This window comes from Euwallacea similis, chromosome 10, assembly GCF_039881205.1.
Source record: "Euwallacea similis isolate ESF13 chromosome 10, ESF131.1, whole genome shotgun sequence".
Taxonomy (NCBI): domain Eukaryota; kingdom Metazoa; phylum Arthropoda; class Insecta; order Coleoptera; family Curculionidae; genus Euwallacea; species Euwallacea similis.
The window spans coordinates 1,463,825-1,483,991 of NC_089618.1; the positions used below are offsets into that span (position 1 = coordinate 1,463,825).

Consider the following 20,167-nt stretch of genomic DNA (forward strand, 5'->3'; position numbering starts at 1 on the left):
ACTTTTGCACTTCGTGGGAATTTAATCGGGGAAAAGAACTAAAAGAAACTTTCTTTCGGATATATCGCGAAGTAGGCAACCGTTTTTTTTTTTGGATATACAAAAGAGTAAAATACTCCTTTCCTAAAACATCGATTTAAAAAAATTAAATAATATATTTTATAATGTAAATAATGAACACCGTACAAAACGTGAAAAACACGAACAGTCATAATTAGGTACTTAAGGCTAAATAATAAATAAAGCAATTACTCTAAACTCAATACATCAATTATAATTACAGGCTTCGATTATCGAGGATATAAACTAAAATAAGGACGTTTATTAGTTATTAGTATTAAAATAGGCTTTCCGAATATCGGTTAATCTCGTGTGGCAAGTGGAAAATCGTATCGAGTACTATCGATATCCAGATAAAGCTCAAAGGTTTCCAAGTTCTGTAAACAATCAGATGGAAATTGATTAAAACTTAAATAGTAACTATTAATACTCCTTACTCAAATTTTATGAATTTTGATATGGTTGGCAAAGAATTCACTCTGAAACCAACATAAGAAAAAAGTTTCTTATGTGGACTGAGAAAAATAAAATAAATAATAACCTTTAACTTATTCCGAGTTACTACTTAACCCAAACCCAGTACACCTACATGTCTTGAATTTTTTTTTGTTCTATTACCATGACGGTTGTGATAAGTAATAGCGCACTTTCATCGGATTATGTCCACACTGAGCGCTACCTCCGAAAAAAAGCCAATAAAATCACAAATTTAGTTCATTCCTCTCATCAACAGTAGTATGGAAAAATTGTAACGTTTTGATGTAAACACCTCTAATAATCGACCCTAGGGGACAGAACATTTTTCTCTGGTTTTTATAACAATTTTTGTTAATACTTTTACACTTAGCGATTTATTAAACAAAATTAACCAAGAGGTCATATCGAATATAACTAAGCCAAACATAAATTATTCCAACATGTCAAACGTTGATTTTTCATCTTTAAAATGTAATATCGTCCTGCTTTGACGGGTGCTACGATTATGTCTTCGAGGTAAATGTTGTTCTCTAAGAATTCTAATCGCACAATATGGCAATTCCACAAGAACGATCAAAAAAGGAACCGTTACAGAAACTCCTTATAACGTCTTACGTCTACACACAACATTGTACAACCATCCAATTCATGCATAAAACGACTATCCACCGTATGGCGGTTTCAAAGAAGTCAAACACTTATGTATAATGTATTTTTGGTTTCAACACAGTCATTGGCTTCGTAAATAAATTTTAAGTAACATTCGATGTTTTATAAACGTTTGAATGGTATAAATAAACAGTAATAACATTCGATTAAGATTTAATAAGCACGCATCCAAGTCGTTTAAGATCTTTTTCAAAATAAAACCTTTTTTACAATTCAGTATTTTGATAGAAGCCAACGACAGAAGGAATATGGTCCAAATTCACAATTGATAACAATTGAAACCAAAACTACCTTCACTAAAACCCACTTTACAAAGCTTTTCGCTTGAACCTACGACCTTTTTTATACCCCTTCCCAAACCAACCCGCCTGAAGTTTATTTTTCTGATCCTTCTCCCCATTCGCCTCTTTATCACTACTGCTCAACTCCGCATCCTCTTCTTCTGTTGTGTAGTTGCAACACTCGCACACATTTGCTTTATCTCGCTTCTCCAATTTACTATACCGGAATAGCTGATTCCGAAAAACTGGCTCGGATTTCGGATAAAAAAGACATGAAATCGACTTATAATGTTGGTGGCAAAAGACGCACGCTGGATCCGCGGGTTCATCTGGCTCGATTTTCGGCAGAAACGTTTCTTCTTTGATCAAGGGCATCGGATTTATTATACTGTGTAAACCGGGATAGAGAAAACTAGTCTGATACGGGTAAAGAAAGAGATCGGCATAAGGGCCAAAGGGCTTGTTCGATTTAAATAAATTGTAGCTAAAAAAGGTAAAGGAGGGCTGTAGAAGACTTCGGTACGCGTGGACATCGCTCAAGAACACGATCCCGCCGCGCTCGCCCTCCGGAAAGCAGTTACTATTGCTAAAACCTAAATTATCACAGTTGAAGTTGAGATCGGAACCATTATTACTACAGTCTTCGATTTGGGACTTATCGTCTAATTCGATTTGTACCTTCACGTCTACGTCATTATAATACTTGTCCTCCTTTTCCCCATCTTTGTCCTCACCTTGCATCAGACTTGGCTGCGAGTTAGTGTGCGCCTCGCACTCGCTCAGTTGCGTGGCGTGATGGAAAATTGGGTCGCGGGACTTACGGTAGCGCGGCACTTTGATGCCAAGCATGTTCATGATCTTCTTGAACACGATGTCGCACTTGCCGTTGATTTTCACGTTGGCGCAGTCGTCTTTCGGCGTCCATTGCAAGTTCACGATATACAGATTGGGACGTTTCTTTACTGGTTTGTCCATTTGCCACAGCCATGGATACTTTTTTAGCACTTTCAAGCTGGAACCTGAAAGTCAAAGAATATGAACGCTTTAAACTAATTATATTAGGTTGATGCAAAAGAAATTGCGGTTTCTGACCGTTAATTTTAAATGATCATAATTTTTCTTATGAAATATTTTATTAATCAAAATAAGCACCATTAGCATCAATACAACTCTGCCAACGAGATGAAAGTTTATTTATGCCTCTAGCATAGAAGTCTGTGGTTCTGGAATCGACAAACTCATTGAAGACCGTTTCTGCATCCCCTTGATTTCTAAAGCATCTCTCCCGCAAGAAATTGTCCAGATGTTTAAAAAAGTGGTAAGGTCGGGAGAATAAGGTGGGTGGTCAAGAGTCTCGTAACCCAATTCATGAAGCTTTTGTCGCGTGATCAAAGATACATGTGGTCGAGCATTGTCGTGTAGCAAAATTGGACCTTTTCGATTGACCAATGCCGGTTGTTTTTGTCGAAGTTTCTGGTGCATCTCGTCGATTTATTGGCAATATTTCTGAGCTGTAATGGTTTCTCCCGGATCCAAGAAGCTATGGTGGATCAAACCCTCCATAGACCACCAAACAGTAACCATGACCTTCTTCACATGCATGTTTCGCTTAGGAAAGTGCTTTGGAGCCTCATCTTGATCCAACCACTGAGCCGAACGTCTCCGGTTATCGTATAGGATCCATTTTTCATCACACGTCACAATATGATTGAGAAATGGGTCGTTCTTGTTGCGTAGAAGCAGCCCCGACGATACGTCGAAACGACGATTTTCTTGAGTTTCATTCAGTTCGTGCGGTATCCATTTATCGAGCTTCTTTACCTTTCCAATTTGTTTTAGATGGCGAACGACAGTTGACTGGTCTACATGGAGTTCTTCTGCAACTTCTCGTGTGGTTTTGCTCGAGTCAGCTTCAATTAAAGTCTTTAATTGGTCGTCATCAAGTTCTGATGGTCGACTGCCGTGCTCTTCATCTTGGAGGCTTTCATTGCCACTACGGAATCGAGCAAACCACCATTGTACCGTACGTTCACTAGTAGTATTCTGTCCAAATGCTGTGTTAATATTGCGGGCCGCTTCAGTCGCTTTTCAACCAAGCTTAAACTCATACAAAAAAATAGCTCGAAATTGCTTTTTTTCTAACATGTTGAAATTAAAGAAAATACAATTTCAATTAAACACAAGCACAAAATTATTTTAACCAAAGTAAAGAATAGAACCTAACCTTTAAAATGGTATGCAATATGTAAATATTTATTTAAGATTTTACTAAGAATTTCGACAAATTAAATGTACAACATAAAAACCGCAATTTCTTTTGCATCAACCTAACATTTATGTAGGGTATCCCACCAAGGTCGGTTAGGTAAATCGGCTAAGAAAATAATATAACTAATAGATAAATTTAGCCAGTGTTACTGATTATTATTTATATACTGGAAAAACATCTGTTACCCATGACTACTTACTCACCTATACAAATAATAGTGGTGGCCTCCTTGGCGTTCTTACAGGCCCCCTTCCAATTCAGCGGCCACTGCAAGCTGCCCCTTTCCCCGAAATGCACAATTGTATCCACCAGAGACCCGTTACACACATAGCACCTCCTTAATATTTTATAACAAATCCAATCAAAAAAGAAAGAATGATCGGGTCAACCGCACATACCGATACGTTTTATGGGCATATCTGCCGGTACTCTCAGTGACATCAAAGGGTCTCCAGTACTCCCGCGGCGGCTTGCAACTCTTGCAAACTTCAATGGACATGTTTCCATGTAGCTCGGAGAGGGCCGTGCGGGGAAGCCCAGAACGCAAATGGAGACCGTCGCAGTTCTGTGATACTACATATTTTAGGATTTTTTGCCGATACAACTCGTAGAGGGCCATGTGCGTGTACGTCGGTTCGGCCAGAGAGAGATCGTGGTCGCTGAAAAAGCAACAAAACGGCATGCAGGGTGATCAAATTCGAAAGTGCAAGATTTCTTCCAATTTTCAGGTACATTCTTAAGGGGAAAGTGTCAAAAATGACAAATTGAAATATTGTACAACTATTATTTAAAACTTATATAGTGAAATACCTATGCCACTGATAGTTATGCAGGGTATAAGTAAATAATTAAAGTCTTTAAGGTTCAATTCCTTCACTCAAAAACATAAAAAAGTTCCAATAATCTTTGGTTGAATTATATCCTTTTTATGAATTACGGTTGTTTAAAGGTGGCAAAAACTTAATTATTCTGTAGTTATTCTTTTAAAACAGCACAAGCCACATCAACTATTTTTGATGCTCAGACACAGATGTTAATTGACCTCATAGATTCCTATGGTTAGAAAGCTAAGATTCATAGGTTTACCTGAGAAAAATTGTGCCTCAACAATATCCTTTGTGAAAATTTTACCATTACATTAATTTTTCTGTTATAGTATGAAGTTGGATGATGAGAGCTATAAGGATATTTAATGGCGGATCTTTATGAGCAATAAAAAACAGCTAAAATGCAATTATCTATGTAAAAAATGCTTTATTTAGCAGTTGAGACATTTTTAAAACCAATGAAATGGCTAATTTCTTATAAAAGTAACAGTTATGCTATCATAATCACATTAAAAAGGGTCCAGAGTGATCCTTTCAATGCCTTTTTTGTTTGTAAGGGATAAAGGTTTATTTATTTTCTTTTAGTTGTAATACCACATAGAGTTATAAAAATCATTCCTTCACTTTCCAAATAAAAATCAATATAGTTACCCAATATCTCTGCCCTCTTTAAGTCTAGTCCATATGCCATCTGGTCCTCTATAATCAGGAATTTTTGCTGCAGTGCTTATTCCAGCTCCAGTGTAGACCACCAAATGCTGAGATTGGGCAATGGCTTGCGCTAAGATTTGGCACTTTTGTATCAAAATATCTTCTGGATCCTCAAACTCCTCCAATCTTTTCTTAATTGCTTCTCTGCGTTTTGACCTTTGCTGGACTTCCTCCACAATATCTGAACAATCATTCAGCAATTTTAAGTCCTCAGGTGTTCGATCTTCTTCTGGTTTTTGAAGAATCAATGAAATCTGAGTACAAAAAAAAATCCTGTCTGATAATATTATATAATATGTGATTTTCCATAAAGTTAAGTAGCTTAACATGATCAGTCACAATAAATTCTGAGACATTCTTATTTAGATATGTCCCAAATCTTTTCAAAAATGTGTTTAAGGTAAAAAGCATGTTATTCTATAACAGTGTGATGTAATCAATGACTTCTGCAGGTTGCATGGCTTTTTGACTGAATAGGGTTATAATAAAAATCAAAAGGAATTTGCCACTTACCTTTCTAAAATTGGCATGTTTTTTTTCTTTTGCACACACTTCTTTAGGTTGAACAGTCTGAGGCCTAAGAAGGCGGATCCTCTTCTTTTCTACTTCTAAGGTCTCGGATCGTTCGCCCTCGGCGGATTCCTGGCAGTCCATATCCTCCCCATTAAAATACATTAGAAGATTTTGATACTTAGGTCAAGGAAACATTCTCTTAGTGTGCCTACTTAACTGAAAGTTTTCAGCTCCATTGAATGTACTATTTAATACTATTAACAATTGTGTAGTTTTCCTAGAATACTAGTGAAAGTAATGCACATTTCTGGGAGCATTCTTGCTCCAGGATTGAGGAATGATTATTTTAAAAAATTTCTTCCTAGGTTTTATTTGTTTCTTGTTAAAGTTTATTGACATTAAGTTTGTAACTGTCAAAGAGACTTTTAGCAATCTCTGTACCAATTGTCAAGTAGTTGTCAAGTCGAGTTCAGAAATAGTACACTCAGTGTGAACTAGTAATACATGTTCGATAAGAGTTGCTCCAAACGTCAAGAACATCTTCATTCATTTAATTAATTATATTGTTAAAGATGACAACAAAGTTGGCTGAGACTTTTTGTACGGGTTTCAAGTTTTTCAAACATTGTTTAAATTATCTGTATGTTGTTTGCTAAGGGTAAAGATTTTTATTTTATAAGAGCCATTACCTATTTGTAAAGTTAGGCTAGATTAAAATCCCATCAGCACGTTGAGGATAAACACTAGACCAGGATCAAATTTAAATACAGTGATGCCGGTTTGAATTTGGCGCCTTAATTATATAACATTTAACGTAATTGGAGGTAAATCAATTTTTATGTCATTTGTCACTGGTGTCATTGCCATTTCCCTTAAAAACTGTCAAGTTGAAAAGAAAACAATTCAGTTTTTAGTTTTCCAGAAGTTTCCACTAGTTTCTAGTTGCTGTTTAAACTCTTCAGATTTCTGCTTAGTCTGCTTCAACTCTTTTTTTATTGCATCCCTTTCACTTGACTTAAGAGCTAAAGTTAGCCCTTAGTATGTTTTGATGTCTTGAATCATGGCCGCTACTAGAAAACTACAGGGTAAGAGATGTTTTCAAAATTTCCCTGTAGATACCTCAATCCTGCCATCCTATATTGAAACTGTTCCTCTAATTCTCAGGTAACAAATAGTCTGAATGAAACGTACAAAAACTTTGTTTACACTTGGAAAATCACTACCATGTTGTGCTGTATATAAAGCTTGATATCGAAATTGAAAAAACTGAAATAAAATTTTTAGGCTACTAGACCTATGAGATAAGCAGGAGTTCTTATGCATCCAATATTTGGCATTCATTGTCTAAAAAAATACATTCTTAATTGACTTCAAGCTTAAATATTTGTCGTGCTCCACAAGAAATTCAAATTTTGTATCTTATGATGCTATTCCAGTACAATCATTCTCTCCAATGTTTCTGTTATTTGGTTTGTTTGAGCATAAAAGACTTAAAGTATGATCTTGCAATACCCAACGTCTGATGGTTTAGAGCCACAACTTTTATTAATTATTCATGGATTCAGCAATAACATACATCCAATGTTTACAATGTATAGCCATAACTTAGACATAAAGCAAAAAAAGTTATAATAAAACAACACTGAAGATACATCAAATGTTAAAAAATTATGCCTTCATTTGAAAATTAGAGTTACACATTGCTAACATTAGATATAGAGAGTTGCAGAATATTACTATTGCTATTACTTACAACTACCAGATGAATCACCTGTGAGCCTCAATCATTAGTTAATTGCCTGTTAAAAACAAATAACGTCAAAATGTATTTTTCTGAAGTATATTGATTTGCTATAGGAGAAATAGAAAGGTGTTTAAAAAAAGTGACCGAAGGGGTGGAGACTTTTGAGGATATTTGGCAGAAAGTTCACAATGCCACCAATAGCAATCAAAAAGAGAAATATGAAGCCGATCTCAAGAAAGAGATCAAGAAGTTGCAGAGACTTCGAGACCAGATCAAGAGTTGGATAGCTTCAGCTGAAATTAAGGATAAGAGTATTTTGATGGAGAATAGGAAACTTATTGAGACGGTAAGGAGTTCAATGACTAATAGTTTTGGATTTTCCCAGTTGTTTTGCTGTAAATGTCATTATTAACAGTTTAATAACATATTTATGTACCATTGTTGTTTCTTTATCGACTCTTCCTCAACTATAGGGGTCTTGCATGATCTTTTAAATAACAATATTTTCAGTATTATAACAGGAGTATGCATCTAAAACTTTTGTATATTTCTGATTAGTGGTTTTGTTTTTTTTTGGTTACTAAAAAAATGTGCGATATTTAGCAAATGGAACGTTTCAAAGTTGTTGAGAGAGAAACAAAGACGAAAGCATACTCAAAAGAAGGTTTAGGAGCTGCCCAGAAGTTAGATCCAGCGCAGAAAGAAAAAGAAGAAATGCAACATTGGTTAAGCACATCTATAGATGAACTGTCAATTCAGGTATGTATAAGAATATTGTAAGTCTACATCTGTTTGTAAACAACTGATAAGAACTATAATTTTATATAGCTAATTATTACAATTAATGATTTCATTTAATAGAATGCATATTCTATCATCTTTTTTATAAACTTGAAAATCATCCCTTTGAACCTACAATTACGATCATCGTTGATTTCAGACCGATTCATTTGAAAGCGAAATTGAGCAGCTTCTCTCGAAAGGCAAAAAGAAACTCGACAAAGACAAGCAGGAGAGGATGGATGAACTAAAATCCAGGCTCGAGAGGCACCGGTTTCACATCCAGAAATTGGAGGCTTTGTTAAGGATGTTGGTTAATGAATCAGTGGAAGTTAAGCAGGTAAATGAGGGAGAACTTGTTACTGTTATAGACTACGAAGTGTAAAACATTCTTGACTGGAGAACTTAGGCGTGGGAAAGAATTCCTTTTCATTTATTAGAGTACTATATGTCTGATTTCCGAACAATTTTGCTTTTTAAAAATAAGAGGGTTCATAATTTTATTTACTGAAATTGATGGTAAAAGCGCACCAATAACCCTTTCACTCTAGATTAAACCCATAAAGGACAATGTCGATTATTACATCGAGTCGTGGAAAGATCCAGACTTTGAGGATAACGAGTTTATCTATGACGACATCATAGGCTTGGACGAGGTCGAGTTATCTGGAGTTGGTTTACCTTCGTCAGGTAATTAATTAAATGATAGAATGTTGGAATGTAATATAGCAGAAATATCGGAAAAAAAGTATTTGAAAGAAAATATTAGAGAGGTTTATACGTTGGTAATCAGCACTTGTTAAATAAATATATTGTTGAAGAAAAAAAATATCTCCTAAAAAATGAAATAAAATGCTCCAACTACAGCGTCTGTTCCCCGGTGTGTTTCCCTTCATTTGTTTTGGTTCCGGGTATGCAGAAATCCTGGAGCTGCTTTTTATTTGGTTGAATGTTTAAACGTTTAATTATAACTGACAGTAATGATACAGGAGGTACGCCCACGTCCATGATATCTGGGTCGTCGCCGATCGCATCTCCCGCGCCCAACGCCCCAATCTCTTCTTCGTCCGCCCTGAATCATTCCACTGAACCCGCTTTGCCTGAAGAGAAGAAGATCGTTCAGAAGGAGGTGCAACCGCCGCCGAAGGTAAGGGAATCGCATATAAAATGAGAAAATTCTGAGAGAAAAAACTATAAAAATCTATTTAGCCCATCAAACCAACACCTGTGCGAGCCACCACACTGTCATTGAATAGTAGCACAAATTCGATACTCAACTATAGCAGTGCCAGCTTTGGTTCAACACCTTCCGGTAAGTAAACTTTTTTACCCGAACGAAAGAAAGAAATTCAACTATAAGCACTTTTTGTCCTTTTTTATATTTCTTTTTATCCCGCATTTTTAAATTAATCCCGTAAGTAAAGCGCAAAATATGTTTCATCGTTCATTAAAGGCAAAACGACAGCTTTAACGAGCACCCCTAGCAAACCTTTAATCTCGACACGAGAGCTCTCGCCTGTGATGTTGCCCAACTTGACGACGATAAGTAATTTCGCCGCCGTCGCGGCCAACAAGACATTAAACCCGTTAGAGGGCGCGACGACGACGCCCACTGTGCAGCCGCCCTCGGCCCCCAGTCAAGCCAATGCCGCACCCAAATCATTGACTGACGTCGTCAGTCAAGTGATCACCGCGGAACCGAACAATACGGCAACGTCGCCGATGCCCCTGGTCAACTCTGAGGTTGCGCAAGTAATTCCCAATGGGACTGTTGACGAAAAGGTGAGTAAATATTTCTAATATTGGACATTTTACAGAATTCCGAAGGTGGAACGGATATTTTTCATAACGATTGTGAAAATTATCGTTCAAGTAATTTTATTGATGTTTACGTAACATATTCGACATTTTTCCTCTTTCCACAGTCACAATTTTTAATATCTTCAATTTTAAAAATTGGTGGCATATAGCTTATATTCAACAGATGCAACCAACCATTTCACTTTTGTATGACTATGTTTCATTTCTCGTTTTAAAACGAAGTTTTATGGTTAAATTATAGCATTTCAAATTAGAGGACACTGTATCATTTGGAGGAGTTGTAATTTAGGTGGTAGGGTTATGCATTTATTTTTAAAACACCTGTATTCGCAGATTTCGGATGGCATGTCCACCCTTAAAACGATGGCCCAACAGGTGATAGACAGGGCCGGCCTAGATCCTGCGCCGACGCCCCCTCAAGTGCAGGTCATTCTGGACCCGCCGCGGAATCAGAACCAAGCAAAAACGGAAGCGCACATCCCGCCCCTGTTGGGCGTGGCTCCCCTGGGGGCCGTGCCGCTGCAAAAGGAGCACCAGCACCAGTTCCAATTGATGGAAGCCGCCTTCTATCACATGCCACACCCGTCCGATACGGAGAGGATACGTACTTACCTGCCGAGGAACCCGTGCAATACTCCGCCCTATTACATCCAGGTAAGATTTATTTGGTTTTTCCTTGTACCTACTTTTCATATTATACAGACAAGTAATTACAATTTAATTTCTTCAAGACCCCTTTGTTCAACTCGGACACGCCCGAATTCTACCAAAGACTCGGCACGGAAACGCTGTTCTTTGTGTTTTACTACATGGAGGGCACCAAGGCGCAGTACCTCGCGGCCAAAGCGTTAAAAAAGCAAAGTTGGCGCTTCCACACCAAGTACATGATGTGGTTCCAGCGGCATGAAGAGCCCAAAATCATCAATGAAGAATACGAGCAGGGAACGTACATCTACTTCGATTATGAGAAGTGGGGCCAGCGTAAGAAGGAGGGCTTCACGTTCGAATATAAGTATTTAGAAGATAGGGACCTGAATTAAAGTTTATTTATACAAGAGTGTAGCTTTATTAACCCTCCTCAAATGGATCGTTTCTTTGAAGAAAAATTACAGAAGAATGCTCTGAAGTATTTGGTGAGTTCAACCAGGTAAGATCAATAATAATTCTTTTTGTAGCCGAATTAAATTGATTGGTATTTCATCTATTAAACATAAACAAATCTGGCGATGATGCATTGAAATTACTAAGAAAAGCATACGAAAAGTTATGGACAAGACCGATTTTAGGTAGTACCACAATGTTATTTCATTTTTTGGGCTTGGTATCATGACCAGTACTTGGCTATATTTTATAACTGCTCTGAACATTAGCAATTTCAATCTTAGGGCCGTTATTCTTCAAATATATTTTACATGTGTGCTAATATGCATTCAAACATTTGCTTTTTTCATATTTTCAATGGCCGGTTAATCGGTTTTAATTCTGTAAAATAGTTTAGCAGTTAAAGCACGTTTGGCACCATGTTTCGGGACGACTAGTTCCGTATTTTATGCCTATTTTACAGTCCAACATATATGGTGGCGACTCGTCTTAAAACTCGAATTTTCTTTGATTTTTTATCTTTCCCCAAGGCGAGCAACTGATATATTCATATCCTTTACACTGTGGTATTACACCAAAAACGCTCCATGTGCAGTTACTGAGATATTTTTATTATTTCTTCATTCGTGGGCATGTAGAGGTGATTAACATGCAAAATACTGAGTACGTAAAAACCACGCAACTCGGTTCAAAACCTTTGAAAAACCCCATTTTTACAATTTGTTTACTGTTTATTTATACAGCAAGTGACTTAACCAAAATTAATTCACCAGAAGCATTGTATATGAGACCTAAACACTTTTCAACGATTTATTGAAAAAGTACTAATACTTATCCACATAACACATATATGCGTAACTGTCAATGAATGCTGAAAGATTTGTATTTATGAACAAAACAGTTGTTCATTATTCCTATTATCTACCATCGTAATAAAAAAAACTACTCATCAGTGACTCCATTTCTACGCTTACTAAAATGATTAGCAATATCATTGAAACTCTTCCCCAACGTTTCCGGCAAGAAAAAGTAGATGAATATCAAACCGCACACATTCACCACGCTCAAGCCCAAAAATATAAACTCCAGCGGCACCGCCTGCATGACAAATGGTGCCTTTTTTACTATTATCGACATTAATATGTACGCTATTGAAACCATCACTCCTCCGAGTACGCCTCTGACTTTGACGGGCAGCAGTTCGCCAATGAGCGTCCATGGAATGATCAGCCACCCACAGGAACTGAAGCAGATGTAGCACAGAACCAAAACGACGGCAATGGTACCGTTGGACTCATTGGTGGCGTCAAAATTTTGATGGGTAGTATTGTAGTTTATGGAATCTACATGGGTGCTTCGAGTTAAGTGCATATACATTCCAAGAGCGAAGCTGGTTGCGATCATCCCAACAGCAGAGCAAAACATCAAAACTCGCCTTCCCATTTTATTGGAGATGATGGCCAGAATTATGGCCATGAAGAAACGAATGCTGCCCAATAGGATTAAAGCTGAGAACTCGTCGATTAGGCCGATATACATGAAGCTGCCACCTATTTTCCTGAAGATGTCCACGGCGTAAAATAAAATGACGTAGGCTGAAGAGAGTTGTTGGAACACGAATAATATCAGCAGGATGATCATGGGTGTTCGCACGATGGGATTTTTGAAGGACAGCTGGTCTTTGAGTCCCAAAAACTGCGATTGATCCGTGTTGGGTCTGTCGGCGTCAGTGTGATGGGCGATACGGGTTATCGCTTCGTATTGTTGTTCGGCGACCTGCAATGAGAGGTCATGTAAAAACCAAAGACTATGCAGAACGAAGCGTCAAGCCTCATAACGTCAATAAAATATTCCTCATTTCTGGAAGAAATTCAGAAGGTGAAATAAGAAAAAAAATTACATAGAAAATTGAAATTTTAGTACAGATTGCCAAAGAGATATTTTAATTTGAAACTAACTAAATTGACACCCTATATGTGTGTATGTTTACCGTTGCGTCCTTATAAAGCCACTCCACCGATTTGGCACAAGCCAGTTTATCGTTCTTGAATACCATCAACCAGTAGGGACTTTCAGGTATGAAGCACAAACCAACCGTAGATAGTGCAGCTAAAACGAAGAATACCATCACCATGGTAGTCCAATGTAGTCCAACCCCTTCAAGTAAAAAAGCTAGAATTAGGGCTAGGTGGAGTAAAGGCATAAAAATTATGAAGTAATAAGAACCGTCATAGTGACAATGTCTTGAAATAACTTACCTTGAGGTATTTTGACATGTTCGCACTTACTCTGGACAAAATATTTGGTTGGCAAGGCACTTTGGTTTAGGGACAAAAAACTTTACCTTTGTGCGCGTCACAGCAACCCTCAATTTCAAAAATTTTAAATGGCATGAGGGGTCATAAGGTACCTCACGCCATTTAAATTCTTAAATATAACAGATTCAAGGTCTTCTAAAACTAATTCAATGGTGTAATGCAATTTTAGTTCTATTGATTAGTTTTAGAGAAAAACAGCCATAAATTTCGTAAAAATGCAATACAAATTCAGTTAAATAGCACGTAAACAATAAAAAAACTTATTTGTTGATATGAAATTTATTTGTTGACGATTTTATGGTCACGGGCAGTCTTTTGTTGAAAAAACAATAATAATAAGAGAAAAAAATTAATAAATTATCATAACCAAAGACTGTTTGTGAGGATAAAATTGAAATCAATTTCCTGTTAACAAGCAAATTTTTTTTATTGTTTACGTACTATTTAACTGAATTTATATTCCATTTTTTACGACATTCATAGCTGTTGTTCCCAAAAATAAATCAATAGATTTTGAATGCCATTACACCATTGAATGTAGTTTTGAAAAACCTTTAATTTGAGGTGCCACGCGGCCCCCCATGCCATTTAAAATTTTTGAGAGGATTGCTGTGACGCGCATAAGGGTAAAGTTTGAGTATTGGATTTTATATAAGAATTCGATCCTCTCAAAAACTGTTTTGACGCATTTTGGGAATTTTCCGAAAATACCTTATTTTTCAAGATTAAGAGGGGTCAAGGTTTCATTCAATAACTCTATACATTAATATGCTAGCAACTTTAACTGCAGACTAATTTTCATAGAGACCTTTGAGCTATAGCCCAGGCACTAGTCAGATTTTTGGTTTCAATGGAAAGTAGCTTAATGTCAAAGTTCACAGCACATTCATAATCGGTCTACAAAAATTGTGGATGCTCTAGCCACTTCACCAACATTTGATCGGCAAGTTATCAGTCAGTTCTAATTCCGGTTGGCACCCTCGTTTCAGTCCCGATTCGCATTGATAGTAGCATCGTTTTTTAATCCAACAAGGTCTATTTTGGTTCTTACCTAGAACATATGTCAAAAGAATTCCAAATGTGACGAAAACGCTGTTAAATGTAAGCAGCATAGGTCTGTACTTAAGGTGGGAAATTTCGCTGACGTACACAATAGCCACTGTACTGAGTCCTGAAACATGGAAACAAACTTCAAAACTTGTGTGCAACGCATTTTCTCGGTGAGAGTGCAATTCCTCTGCGGAACAACGCTGCGTTAACGAGGCTCGAGTCAACGCGATCGAACAGCGACAGGGCGCCTCTCATAATTTATGTCCGAGTAAACAAACCGCTCGAGAAATTTGGGAATTATTCACGAATCAAAGCAGTTATGAGTGTTCCTTTAGTTTAGCCCTCATAATTTAGTTTGATTTCGTACTGAGATTAATTTGAAAACTTTTTTAGGCCGGAGCTAAAGAATTTCTATGTATTGCGAAATAATTTTGATGAAAACCAATTGATTTTTCTATATTACCACTGTGTTGCATAATTTTTGTATACCTCCTCCGAATCCAGCGATCATTCTTCCGACGTAAATGTACCACACATTGGTAGCAAAGTAGTGGAGCATCCACGATGCTAGGAAAGGTACCGCAGTTAGCATGCACATCTTTTTTCTTCCGAATTTGTCCATTAGGACGCCAATGGTCAGTGCTCCGAGGGGAAGAGAAGCTGTTACGATGCTAGCTGCAATAAAGATATTCCTGGGTTTTTGTTGTTTCAGTTTGAAATTTTATTATAGTTTGAAAAATGGGATAAAGAATAAAAAAACAATGAATTTTGTGTTGATTTCACACTGTGACAAAGAGCTCGTTAGGTGTATCTTTGGGAGAATACCATTTCCTTACCAATCCACGAGGCTTGATAGATGTTGATTTTGATTTCGCTGTTTTCATCTCTAAGTTGCGGTAACAAAACAGCACTGAATGTCATGTTTATCCCGACTTGGATGACTAGGGAGTGAGCTATACATGCCGCTAAAATCTGTGGAAAAACAATACAAAGAGATATTAACAAAAATGTATTCCGGATAAAAGATGTCCTTAATGATTGTCCGATTGACGAAGGAGACGGTTATGGATCTGGGTGTCAAAGGACGCGAACGACGAATCTGGGAAGAGAGGATCCGATGAAATATACCGGGTGCATTTTTAAAAACTTGCCACCTCTCAAATTCCTAGAAGTGTAAGCAAAAGATAAAAATGCTGAAACGCATTGACCTTGGAATGGAGGAGGAAGACAAAATGAAAAAGCCCCCTCTCCCACACCTATTGGTAACATGGCAAGGGTGACAACACCTTCGGTTTTTTTTTAACACGAATTTAAGTGACACCTCATTTTAAACTCAAATTTTCTAAACCACTGTTTACACACAAAATTTTATTTTTTTAATTACAATTTGTTCATAATTCTTAATTTTTCAAGTTATGTTTGAAATGTATTCTATTATTCTCCATGCAATAATATAAACGTTCTTCAAACTCTTATCGAACTTCTTCAAATATCTGTTGTGGAATGTTACGATAAACGTCTACAATTTTTCGACGTCGTACATGAATCATGTAAATTACGTTTTCAAGGGATCCTCAAAGGAAATAGTCGAGAGGTGTAAGATCAGGCGATCTAGCTGGCTACTCGGTGGTTCCTTTTTTGTCAATCCATCTATCAGGATAATTATTGTCGAAAAACTGTCGAACTGGTAAAACATAATTATAGGTAGCTACCATCCTGTTGAAAATATAATAAATCTCCATCCAACACTGGGCATTCATTCATGTTCGTTCTTTTTTTGATAATTTCACGGAATGACCTATTTTTTCATATAAATTTGAATTAAACAATCAAAATTTTGGCACGGTTGTTTAGAGAATTTGAGGATCTTTAAAGTGATGTATTATTTGATCCATGTTCTCTATTTAAAAAAAAAGAAGCGGTTGTCATCCCTGGAATATTGCCAATCGGGATTGAGAACTTTATTATTATTCATCTTTCCCTTCATTTTAAAGTCGATGCGTCTAAAAATTTTTAACTTTAATTTGCACTTCTTGAAATCATAGGGGTGGCAAGTTCTTAAAAATACACCCGGTAGATTAGATTCATCCGTACTACTATGGGGTCCTACACACTACTTTACTACATGGGGAATAATCGGTTCTGACGTTGTATTATTGAGTTTTTATTTAATTTAATGTAATCTTTGCGAAAATGAAGAGTTTCTTTGATTGTTCGGTAGTACGTTTTTCGTTAAAGCAAAAACCTCGAGATTCCTGAAGATGCAACGCTTTTCGATCATATGTGCATTAAGAGTTAAGAAGATCTCTTTTGCGCAGCATATGATCAATTGACACGACGGCTTAGGGGTTAAATGCCCCCTCCCCTTTACCGTCTGTTGGTCAAAAGCTTGTCGTGTGACTTTTGCCTTATGAGTGTAGAAATTCTGTTTTATGCGTATCATTTGGCCACTGATTTAGAGGAGCTCCGTCCCTCCAAACCATTGCCCTAAGTGGTGGAGAGTCGCCTATTTGGGCGGTAGTTAGGCACACCGAGGAGCCTCATTTCCCTATTTACTGGTTCACTTCATTATTTTCATAGATTTACATTTCATGCTCCTTATTAAGAGTTTATGAGAATTTTAACGGACGATGATGATGCTGAGGGGATGCTGGGATACCTGATGTGAGAGACCCCATAATCCCCGCTTCTGGTACAGAACGGTACCACAGTAAGTTTAATTTGTTTTTTACTGTTTTATTGCATATTTCTTGTTCCTTATAATATTAATTGGTCACATTCCCACGGGTTATGGGAGCCAGAAAAGGCCGAACCTTAAGGTAAACGTACACATGCTGCGTTCGGTGAGCCCCGAACAACGAACAATCGGCAAACCATCTTAGTTGTCCTTTTACACTCTGTTTATTTTACGCTTTTAAGCTCAAAATTGTTGATTTTAAATTTGCCCGAGAGACTTCAGGGTGATGTAAAAAAGTGGGACTTTAGCGTAAGAACACCAGGGGCGTAGCCTACATTTTAAATTAATTTGAGGAGGGAGACGCCCCTTTCAAAGTGCATTGAATTTTCGTTTTGTCTTTTATGGTGCAAAATTGTAAAGATAACGGAACTGTTGCTTGAACAGCTAATTTAGTATTGGCAGCCATACACGACACTATATAACACAATAGCCTTGTCCTTGACTCGTACTATCCCATAAACGAATTATTAATTACTCTATGATATAACAACTCCATTAAATTCTCTCACCGGTGATTATCGTCTGGTACCACTTACTTGCTTTACCGAATGACGCCAGTGTAATTCTAATTTCGATTGTTTGCCTTTGTCGACTAATGCGTTGTTGCAGTCATTTTCCTCGTAGCTTTTGCTGTTCCCCTTCAAGTCCATTTTAAGCGCATAAAAATTTTTCTATACACATACCACACTGGTAGGTAGCAAATACTAATTTTATCGAGGTTATCAAGGCCCAATAAATTAATGCTACATAGATGGAACGACTTTACCACGTGTGAGAAAATTCGAATTCGCGACCATTTGTATACGCGTTGCGGCTTCTGGTTCCCACTTTGGACTTTAGATTACCAAACAGACGTCACGGTGTTCCATTAAACTGGGTCAACACGTTTTGAACAGTTAGGGGTCTAGGTCATGATTTTGGCAATGCCCATCTATTATGATGCCAAAACTACGCAGCGCTACTGATTTTATTGTTTTTGTAGTTTCAATTATCCATTAATCTACCGAGTGGCACACGAAAATTCTTTGAATTTTGAAGGTTTTAAGTAAAAACAGACGCATTATTTTGATTACGTTTTTACAATAAATATTGATCCCAACTTTCAGATTTTATATTTAAATATCAGGGGGGTATTTTTGGATTTTTAGCAAAAGCGTAAATTTTGCTTTTCAATGAGATGTCGCAACTCGATGTTCGGAGCCAGAATGCCGGCCCAGCAGGTGTTTTTCGAAAAATCAAAATGGCGTCATATTTTAAAAACAATGTGTAGTTGTTATTTCGACTTTGCTGTAATTGTTTTTAAGCTACCCCGTCATTTCGCTTTTTTTGACAAATGACATCTGCTCCGCCATTTTGAATCCCGTGTTCTGATTGCGATGGCTCAGTGGAGAGGAAATTTTGCACTTTTTGCAAAATCAAAATTCAAACAATAATAATCATGCTAAATGGAATGCAAGGTATTCTTTAATTTCTGTGTTATCTGCAGAACCGGCACTGGGCAATTTTCTTATTCCTAATACTATAAACTATTTTTTTGTCCGCTTATGGCTATTTCCTCCCCAGCGTAAATACACATTTTACATCTTGGGTAGCGTTGGCCCTGGTTACCCGGTATTCTCAAATAATCAATGTTATGAAATAATTTAAATAATTAATATGCATATGCGTTATTATTAGCGAACATGGTCATTTATAACAGGCATGATCTAAATATACATTTTTAGATTACAGACTATACAGAGTGTCCCAGAACCACATGTTTACATAAGACGGTTCAAAAATTTGATGAGTGGTCGGTTTTTTCTTGGGCTGTAAATTGTTCCAGAAATTTCCTCATGTAGGCCATCATTGATACATATGTCGTCATGATCGACCCCTTGGCATTTTTTTTTTCGGAAAGGCAAAAAATAATTCTTGCTCTTAATTGTTTGCCCAAACATCACTTCGCATCGTTCATGTAAAGGTAGTCGCGTGCGAGAAAGTATCACTTTCCACACTTGTTAGGAAAATAACTATTACTACTCCATAAATAACGCGACAGCGTTCAAATTTTCGCCATTAACACGTGATCATGCGTGCGGTAAACTTTTTTACTACACATAGGACGGTAAAGATTTTGCCCCATGCTAATATTTAATTAAACTTAATAAGATAACAAAGTTAATAACACTCAGGCTCTCATGGGAAAAATATCATGCCTGACATGTCCGAAACTCGACTGTTGATCCAACTCCATTTGTCATGTGGGTGTTTGTACGGTAAAGTATCACTTTTCGCTCTTGTTGAGTAAAAAAAGCAACTATTGCTGTGCATTAAAAATGCTCCAGTCATTTTTTAACCTTCATGAAATGGTGTTGCTGGTGCCACCTATAGTGAGTTGACAATAATAGTGGAGACTGAATCAAAGCCTTTAATTATCGTTATAGGGATCTCCGAACATAAACTGAGTACTGTCATTGTACTGCATCGACTTAGAGGAGCAATCTGGGTTGCCTACGTTATTTGATGTAGGTAGTACCGTTTTAGTAAGTGGAGGGTACTTAGGAGGTACTGTAAGTACGTATAAGTACCTATCTATAACGATTATCAACTTTATTAGTAATTAATTCGTTGCTTTCTATAAGTTTTAGCTAAATATTCCGTCATCATTTGAATAATATTCCATTTAATACATGAATTAAGTTACCAGTGGTATAAGGAGATAAAGGGAAAAAAATTAAAAGACCTTTAAAGTGTTTTAAATCAGTTTCACACAATTGCCTGGGGAAGCAGCTATAGAGCAACAATAGAACTCGCCCTCTGCTTTATA

General features: G+C 37.0%; 3 protein-coding genes across 3 annotated transcripts; 1 reads left to right on the top strand and 2 right to left on the bottom strand.

Annotated features, from left to right (window-relative positions):
* Positions 1–135: 135 nt before the first annotated feature.
* Sirt7 (sirtuin 7) lies at positions 136–6,211 on the bottom strand. The gene is made up of 5 exons (XM_066394216.1): positions 5,808–6,211; positions 5,235–5,548; positions 4,155–4,415; positions 3,960–4,093; positions 136–2,506 (listed from the first exon to the last, which is right to left on the bottom strand). Exons 1-5 carry the CDS (start codon positions 5,967–5,969, stop codon positions 1,515–1,517), a joined length of 1,863 nt encoding a protein of 620 aa, XP_066250313.1. The 5' UTR covers positions 5,970–6,211; the 3' UTR covers positions 136–1,514.
* A 448-nt stretch (positions 6,212–6,659) lies between these two features.
* Not3 (CCR4-associated factor Not3) lies at positions 6,660–11,207 on the top strand. The gene is made up of 10 exons (XM_066394153.1): positions 6,660–6,892; positions 7,665–7,897; positions 8,155–8,310; positions 8,492–8,671; positions 8,883–9,021; positions 9,321–9,478; positions 9,541–9,643; positions 9,785–10,113; positions 10,486–10,806; positions 10,884–11,207. The coding sequence occupies exons 1-10, from the start codon at positions 6,868–6,870 to the stop codon at positions 11,190–11,192; spliced, it is 1,953 nt and encodes a 650-aa protein (XP_066250250.1). The 5' UTR covers positions 6,660–6,867; the 3' UTR covers positions 11,193–11,207.
* An 824-nt stretch (positions 11,208–12,031) lies between these two features.
* LOC136411779 (facilitated trehalose transporter Tret1-like) lies at positions 12,032–18,268 on the bottom strand. Its single transcript, XM_066394489.1, has 6 exons — positions 17,895–18,268; positions 15,458–15,593; positions 15,111–15,296; positions 14,623–14,742; positions 13,244–13,410; positions 12,032–13,029 (listed from the first exon to the last, which is right to left on the bottom strand). The coding sequence occupies exons 1-6, from the start codon at positions 18,006–18,008 to the stop codon at positions 12,196–12,198; spliced, it is 1,557 nt and encodes a 518-aa protein (XP_066250586.1). The 5' UTR covers positions 18,009–18,268; the 3' UTR covers positions 12,032–12,195.
* Between the last annotated feature and the right edge of the window lie 1,899 nt (positions 18,269–20,167).